This window comes from Eublepharis macularius, chromosome 10 (assembly GCF_028583425.1).
Source record: "Eublepharis macularius isolate TG4126 chromosome 10, MPM_Emac_v1.0, whole genome shotgun sequence".
NCBI classification, from domain to species: Eukaryota; Metazoa; Chordata; class Lepidosauria; order Squamata; family Eublepharidae; genus Eublepharis; species Eublepharis macularius.
The window spans coordinates 60,480,709-60,489,729 of record NC_072799.1 but is presented as its reverse complement, the minus strand read 5'-3'; the positions used below and the strand labels follow the sequence as shown (position 1 = coordinate 60,489,729).

The following is a 9,021-nucleotide window of genomic DNA, read 5'->3' as shown; positions in this document are numbered from 1 at the left end:
GCTACACACACATTAAAAAAAAAGGATCCGGTGGTAGGTAATGCCTGAGATCATGGAGACTGCCTGAGGCCCGTCTGAGTAGACAATACTGACCTTGATGGACCAAGTGTCTGATTCAGTATAAGGCAGCTCCATGTGTTCATATATGATGATCACTGAGAAAAGCAAGCCAGTCTATGATCTAAGAAACCCATGGGGGGGGGGAGATCTGGAAGAAGATGTGGGAGGGGAACAGGCAGAAGGGCTGACAAAGAGGAGGAGAAAGAGAGGAGTCAGGGAGATGGGCACTTGACAAAACTCACGAGGGCCCTACCAGAAAGGTAAAGTCTTGATTGTCATCCTTGCCCCAGTGAAATTGAAACCTAGCCTGGAAATATTTATAGCTCGGCCAGGTCAAGAGGAGACAATGGCCTGTCCATGGACAGAAGCATACTGCCTCTTCTTCCTCCATTTTTCAGCTTTGAGTGACTCATTATGAGTGGCACCAATGCACTCGCCAACTTTGGTCCTTCAGGACCTTTTCTGCTTCCCATGTTTGCGGGACTTTCACCTTTGCAAGATAGTCATGGGACGCAGAACTGATGTTTGTTTGCAGCATCCCCAATTTTTCCTCCTGCGGACATACCACAAGTTTATTTTAAAGGCGCTGCTGAGTCGCGGCTGGCACGATCACTGTCAGTGAGAACACTTATACACCCCTTTAGCTTCTCTTCTCCGCTCTCTCCTTTTCCCTGGGAGCTGATTGGTCTGTGAGGAATTAACCACTCCCACCATCCTCAGCTCTCTAAACTCCTTGTCCACCATTTTTTTAGTAAAGCAAGGTAGGGGTCATAAGGCTGCTTCTCCATTAGCTTCCTTCCTCCCAGGTACGCACACAGGCTCTTATTTTTTCCCCCAAAGCCAGGAACGTTTCCTAAGTTTTCTGGTAATTCCCTGCTGGCTTTAAAAGCCAGGGAACGGTTAAATGGCTGCTTATCCCTTCCTCCCTCGAGGGTATGTGCACTCTCTCTCTCTTTTTTTAAAGCCAGGAATGCTTATTCTCTCCTGGCTTTAAAAGACAGGAAAGGGTTAAATGGCTGCTTTCCCCTTCCTCCCTCAGTGCTATGAGCACACACTTTTATTATTTTTTTTCAAAGCTAGGAAAGTGTTACTCCTGATTTCTCCTGGCTTTAAAAGCCAGGTAAGGGTTAAATGGCTGCTTCCCCCCCTCGCCATCTTTTGCCAATGTAAAAAAAAAAGCACAGCCATTTACAAATCAAAGTGGCATGGAGGGAAAGAAGCAGCAGCATTTTAACCATTTCCTGGCTTGGCTTTAAAAAAATAATAATGAAGTGGTACATATTTTCCCCCAGCCAATTGCCACCAATTGCCTCTCCAGTGGGCAGGGGACAGCCCAATCAGCAAAAGCAGCGGGGGAGGGGGGGGAGGAATGGGTTGCAACATTGTAATGTTACTACACATGCTCAACATTTTTTAAAAATGTGTGACATGGATTGCAAGGCTCCGAAAGCCTGAAACTGCACCAGAGCGTCAAAGTGGGTCTGAAATGAACAGGCGCCAAATTGAAACTGCAGCAGACAGTGTGAAATGAACAGGTGCAATGCCAAAGCTGCTGCGATCAGGGCGAATGCTTATCAATGGTGGTTTAAACTGTAAGCGTGAAAAGTGCCTTTGATTGGTATCCCAGTTGACTTTGATGCATTCTCATTTGGATCTTGCACCTTTTTAACAGATATCACTTAGACATTTTTGTACCTAGTGTCTTAGACAGATGGACAGATAGTTTGGGATTCTGAGGATGATTAACAGAATAATTATTGTTATGTTTTAATATAGATAACCAATCTAAAGCAATTAACCTTTGCCATCAAAGATTAAGAAATGTGTTAAGAGGTGGACTGCAGCTCATTAAGTGTCTGAATAACATGAAACCTACCGAATGTATTCAAGAGATTTCTTTGCAAGTGTTGAGTTTCTCTCCCCACTGGAATGAATGGAGAAGGGACCACATGCATTGTGCACATTAGATTAGTAAAAAATGAATTCTGAATTAGAGCATAAGATAACATCAAAGCCCAGAGAGTTCTCAACAACATGTTGTTCTTATTGTGCAGTTTACTTCTCGCATGAGACAGTAACCTGGATTAGAGCATGTTTAGTGTTGTGTTATTTGCAGGAAGCATGTCACAAATAACAATTTTCACGTTTTCCTTTGTGTGATTTTAGTATTTTTTTATATTATTGATCATATACTTTGTGTTAAACCCAAAGGACATGAAGAAGGCAGGAGGGCAGAATGGAACAGAAATTATTTTTTAAATACAAATCTATACTGAAATATTATAAAGCTAAAATAAAGATATTAATTATAGGGGGAAAGCTCTTTATAAACATGATAATAAGGAAAATATATTTGGAAAAGCTTTCTAAGATAAGACAACTGTTTTCCTTATAGAACTCTGCAGAGAAAGGGAGGGCGGAAACAAATATTAAGTACTGCAAAAAAGATACACCCCCTTATGTCTGATGTGACTTTACTGAGTAGATAGATCCTCCAGCTAGTTACATACAGCATAAGGAGGCTGACTAGTGCCCCAAGGAGTGGATGGAACACTGGCCCGAATGCAGCGTCCTTTCAAACTGCAAAATGAAGATAATAAAGCATTACCCCTCCCCATCCTGGAGTGTGCATGGGGATTCCATCAAACGTCTCACAGTTGTGTGCATGTATATATCCAGGGACTGTATGTATCCAGCCCAAATATTATACATGGAAGCCTGAAAGGATTGGACAATTATTTGTACCACCCACCACTTCCCCCCCTTTCCATTCTTCGAGGTTTCATTTCAAATCTGGTACATCAATCCTAACTCTCAATTTGCATATGCAAACAGTGGCACAGCAGCTGCTTGTTATGTGATTCTACAGGGGGGAACAACTCACTCACATGGGATGTTGGGGCCACTGTCGTTTTGGGTAAGTTGGTCTGAAACTGTAGCATCTTAGAGCTGTCAGATGCTGCTGTTCCTATGATAAAGGCAAGCAGTTGACTGAGCTGCCTGAGAGGCAATGTTCTGATATTCCCCTGGGGAGGGGAAATTTCTCCACCATGAGGCTTGTGACTGAAATGCATGTCTCTTGGCCATAGTCTGAAGAGTCACAGCCTCCTCTCTCAGTCTCATGGATAGGATAGGATAGGATAGGATAGGATAGGATAGGATAGGATAGGATAGGATAGGATAGGATAGGATAGGATGGCTCTGTGGGCTGCATGCACAATCCTGGTATTTTCACCATGCCATCACACAGTCTGCTTTTTAATGATTGGCATTGCTGTGTTAAAAATACCTAGAAGAATTGGTTGGCAATGAGCCTCCATGCAGTGGCATGATGTGTGGACTTTTTTCTGCTCTGTGCATATGAGAAATGGGCATGAGCATCATCACATCACAAAACAAGCAGGAGCTCGGAAAATATCTGTTCATTGCATTTCTGGGCTAGATGGATCTTCTATAAATACTGAGAATGGAACCCAAATTCCCCTCTTTTTTGAGCTATCAGAAATGCATATGGAGAGAGAACTCTTTGCATGAGTACGCTGTCACTAGAAATCATGTGTCTTCTAAACAAACAGCATGCATGCAATATCCTGCTGTGCCCAAGACTGTACATCAGTCCCAATATGATTGGAGTCCAAATTAAGCTTAATATTTAGCAATAAACCTTTACAACATGATTTTACTCTACAACCCTCAATAATCTGTGATCCAGTTAACAATGATTGTTCACCCCATTACTTTTGTTCTGAACAGCAGCAGTTCTGAGGAGATAAATTTCAATATAGCTATGCAATAAAACCTTGATTGGTCGGTTTGTTGGTTGAAATTACAGATCTGCAGACCCATATCACTGAAAACATTTTCCCTAGACTTCCCTGTCTATTATCAAACTTTGGTGTAGAGAACTGATCTGTGGACAAGAATATTGGTTGCTTGCACGAGTCATTTTAACTGTTAGGATCTTTCTTTGGAAGGTATCTTTGGGAACCTAGGAAAACTGGAGGGCTCTATTGTCCCATATGACATGGTTTGGTCACGGTTTAGAGACATAAAAACTGCAGAGGATACTCAATAGATTTCAGATTGTTCTACATTACCTGTGGCATTTTAAGGGATTTGGACCTTGGCTTTGATTGTTTTTGTTTATTATAGACAGGATAGTTCTGTACTATTTCAAAGCTCAAACAATTAAACATTAAACCATGCAGCAGGGTCAGAATTTAGTCTTAACGTATTTGGTAGCACATCACCTTTTTTTTTGGCAGAAACAAAGAATGCATTTTAATAAATGATCTGATTTTGTAAATTCTCTGATCTTTATTTTCCACATAGACAAGATCAGCTTAATATATACTTTGCCCATTTACAAAGTCTAAATAACTTGAATTACAACATCAGCTGGTTCTTCCACAGTGCCATCTAAATTTATACATGAACAAGATGGGTCTTTGCTTTGAAAGTCATAAGGAGAACTTTTAAATACTACATAGACTAGAATATTGATCTTACTGATACTGAGCGTGCACATCAGTTTCATCGTCAGAAACACTTTTAACTCTTGGTTATGTTCACAGGGATTGTTGTCCAGCTTCAGTAACGTAGTATGCATTATCCTTCATATATTCCTAAAGCAGGATGTATGCTGTACATGTATATACAACACTTGGTTTGAGCACAGACATTGCAGTGTCATGCTTTCATTCAAAACCATGATGCCAGTTTTTGTTCCATTACAATTGCACGGCATCTAATATGCAATATATTGTTTTGCAAATGCAAATAATTTTTGCAGACTGGCCTTCATGATGTAATGAAATGGAAAATATTGCACGTACTTAAAAAAAAAAAATTAAGGAGTTTATCATAAATATACGGACCAGTATATGACATTGAAGAACAGGAAGGTAAATGGAAACAGTGCTCTTGCATAAAGATCGATCCGTTTCGCAGCTGACGGGATGACAGGCTTGGGAGGAGGAGGCTTCTTGTTGTTCTTTGCCTGCGATTTTCCAAGCCCATTGTTGACTTCAATGGGCTTTCCGTAACAGTCATAGTTGGACAGTTCAAAATCTCTTGGCAAACTTCCCACAATGCTGAAGTCATTGGATCGCAGATCAGATTTCGAAGTGCAAACTTTTTTACATCGAGTCTCTCCAACCTGTGAAAGTTTCAGAAATGACACAGTACTCAAGCATTTCATTTTCAAGCACTAGGTATCTCACTGAGAATGCACAAAACAGTTATATGTCCACTTGCACACACATTCTCTTGTCATTATTTTTGCAAGGATCGTTTCTTAACCAAACTCCTTAGGCATGATTAGACAGTTATATCATGGTGAATCCATCTCAGATTAAGATAGTCTTATGACTATGATATATAGCTGGGTGAATTGATATATCTGAGTAGCACACAATTCTTCTATGGTAGGTCTAGAATAGTTAACTACTGGTCTGAGATCACAAAGTTCCCTGCTGAAGAAACTCAAGTTTCCCCACCATACCAATCTGGACTTTATTTAAAGGGTTCATTTTGCCAGAAGGCTTATGTGAATTTCACTTTAAGTAAACAGGGTGACACCTAGAGATGTGTGAGAAACAGCCACGTGCCAAATTCTGTAGTCTTAGCTGAACTTGTTTTGCTTCCCTCAAAAGTCCCCAGATGTATTGCTGGGACTATGTATCATGGGAGGATCTCATATATACCCAAATTACTTAACCACATACATAAGGGTGGTTGTGTGGTCCTCCTACCCCTGACCATTGTATCAGCACATTCTCTCCCAATGAGATGTTGATTTATTGGGTTTATGTTCAGTCCTGCTCATGTGGTTCAATCATGTAGTTGCAGACTTCAGCAGCACAGGATCAACTCATGGATAAGAAGCTCCCACCCACATTGCTGGGAGGATGTTGGAGAGGCCCCTGTATCATATCGGAACCATTCAAACTATCCTTAGTTGTGACCAAAGGTAAAAGACAAATGTAACATTTTACGTATAGTGGAAGAAGAATGCTGCCTTTCAAGGCATTTGTTTTATCAAGACAGCAAATACGTTTAAACCTTTTTCACTGAAAATGATTTTTGTCTTCATCCTAACTAAAGTTCCATTCCTTTCCGTATCCCATATCATCAGTCCCCTCTACTGCTATCTTCCACCAGGAGGTGAGGACTTTTTGTTTGCTTTGCATATCCCCAGTAACTGTTATTGGCCATCCTCCCTGGTTGTATTAATAGGTGTGTTTGTGTATCGGGATGTGCACTTCGGCTTCTAGATCTGAGTTTTTAACCCAGATCAGGCCCAATTTGGGATGTTTTGGCATTCTCGAATCAGCCTCAGCATTGCTGAAGCAATTCAGGAATGCCGAAGCAAAATTTACTGAAGTGCTTTGGAATGCTTCATTAAACTTACAGTAGTGTGGAAGCAGTCTTTCCCTTGCCATTCCTAGGGAACGCCAAGAGGAAACAGTGCTTCCGCTGCTAGTGGGGCTTTCTAGGTGGCTGGGGGGGCATTTTGCAAGCAAAATGCACCAAATTTGCAGACCTACTCCTACCTATTCTCTCAAGACCTCCAAGTTTCAGAAAGACTTGAGAGTGGGGGGAAGTGCCCCCATCCACCGCCAATCTCCATTGTTTCCTATGAGGACCAACCTTCACACCAGAGAATCCACTAAGAAAAATTTAGGGGCACCTTTGTGGGGGGCATAACAGCCCCCTGAAGTCTGATCTCCCTGAAACTTGGGTAGTCATGAGAGGGGGGTTAGGAGAGGGTCCCCTGCAGGTTTGGTGCATTTTGCTTGCAAAATGCCACCCCCCCCAGCCACCTAGGAACCCCTCCCCCCATTTTCCTCATAGGGAACAATGGAGATTGGCAGTGGATAGGGGCACCTTCTTTGGGGAGGCCATAACATGGTCCCCCAAAGTTCAATCTTTCTAAAACTTGGGGTGTGTGAGAGAGGAGGGTTAGGGGAAGGTCCCCTGCAAATTTGGATTAGGGAAGAAAATCCCCCCCCCCGGTCCCTAGATAGATGGGAGCAGTGTTTCCCATTGGAAACAATGGTCGAATCTTCCCTAGTAATTCTGAAGCGGTTTAAATACCCAAACTCACAGTGGCTTGTTATTTTGAGATTTGGGTTTTCCTAATTTTTTTTCCTGCTTCGGGAATCCCAAATCTTTTTGGGATGCACACTCCATTTATGTATTTATATATTTTGTTGAATTGTTTAAGTACTTTATTTATTTTAAAATGTTTGAATGTTGAAATATTTTGCAGTTTATTGCCTTGGCGAATGTACTTGCTACTTGGATGGAAAGGCACCAAATAGATCGATAGGATAGGATAGATAGACAGACGCGTTTTGAAATGAACATTATGTTTTCTAGAGCTTACTCTTACGTAAGTGAAGCTAGGAATGTATTCATAGTCATGACTAGCACTAGTTGGGCTGGACCTAAGGACTTGGAACCACCAGAATATTTCTTCATATGGCAGGATTTCCACCCACAGAACATGATTTTCTCATATCCCCCTTCCCACTGCAGCCCAAAATGCCCCCTTGAAATATGAATGGGCAGCAGCAATGATCAAAAACTTAAAACCAGAGAAGCACAAATGTGGGAATTTATCAGATGAAGTTTAAAAGAACAAGAAATATCGTATTTCTCTTTTGGCACTATTTACAGAGGAGTTGAAATCATCTTCAGACAGCTATGCATATATGCCAAAGTCATGATTATCCTCGGAACTGCTCACTTCAGGTATCTGCATATTAGACGTGTGGGAGAGTATCTATAAATGGGGGCATGCTGAAAACGTGACTTTTCAAATCCAGAAAGATTTGCCAACACTAACAATGTAATCTTTCCCAGAAATTACACAATGAATTGCTACAGCTTTAAAGGGGGTGGATGCATAGCTCCATTTCTGTTTCTCTTTCAAACATTTTGCAAAAAAATGCTTTAGCATCTTGTAATTTGCATTTATGGGTTGTAATATGGCAACATCTCAGCCATGAATATCAAAGTTTATTCCCCCTACAGTTAGGAGATGGAGGTATGGCAAAACTGTACCGCATGTCCAATCAGAAGACCAGATACTTGTTATAGCCAAAAGGGTGTTTAAAAAATTACACCTGAAAGACTAGCACTGCTCCCAAACACAGAGACTGTAATCTTCATCTATGCCTTGGTAAATTCACAGATTGACAACTTAATTATATTCTGTATTACATGATGTAAGGTGATGAGCATGAGGACTCTGCAGACACATCTGGGCAAAATGTAGTAGTCCGTTTTATAACATGAGTCAACAACAGGGAGAACATTTTTGACAGACATCATTCTTGGCTGCACCAGCTGGTTTTTACCTTCAAAACTTTAAATAGTTTGGAAAGGACTGGGATGCCTAATGAATCTTGTCATGGAAGCTGGAGGGAGCAGGTGAGGATTCTACTTATGACTCTGGAAGGGATGGCACATAGATCTATGCACCCTCACCCCTTTTTACTGCCTTCCCTTCTGCCAGCTCCAAATATTCCTCCAGATGAATCATTTATGGTACTTGTTGCCACCATTCTGGTTGGCAACAGACTGGAACACTCCCTTTCCCTTTGATCAGCCTGGCGGTTTCTCCTTTATTATGAGGACAGCATTGCCTGACCATGCAAATGAATCTGAAATTAAAGACCCTCGTGGATTTAAAAAATTCCCAATAGCTGCTTTGAGGGTCCTTTGAGGAAGAAGAGCAGGGTAAACATTTTAAGAAAATATCCATTAGTTACCAGGAACAATTCAGAGGACTGGCTATCAAAAATACAAACAAACATCACAAGGTTATAGTCGAGACAGAAAGTGGGACAACACAGGTAGGGTCTGGCTCCCTCACTTGCATGCTGTAAAATGACAGCAGTTTGCTCTGAGAACTCTGAAGTAGGGCTGTGCACAGGTGGGTAGATTCGGTAT

The 9,021-nt window shown here is 41.4% G+C and overlaps 1 protein-coding gene across 1 annotated transcript in view; it reads right to left on the bottom strand.

The window, feature by feature from the left end:
* Nucleotides 1–4,381: 4,381 nt before the first annotated feature.
* Nucleotides 4,382–9,021, bottom strand: part of GLRB (glycine receptor beta) — a 60,775-nt gene continuing 56,135 nt past the window's right edge. The window contains exon 10 of the mRNA XM_054990603.1: nucleotides 4,382–5,218. Within this exon, the coding sequence (XP_054846578.1) occupies nucleotides 4,922–5,218 (297 nt within the window). The 3' untranslated portion in view covers nucleotides 4,382–4,921. The remainder of the gene's footprint in view (nucleotides 5,219–9,021) is intronic.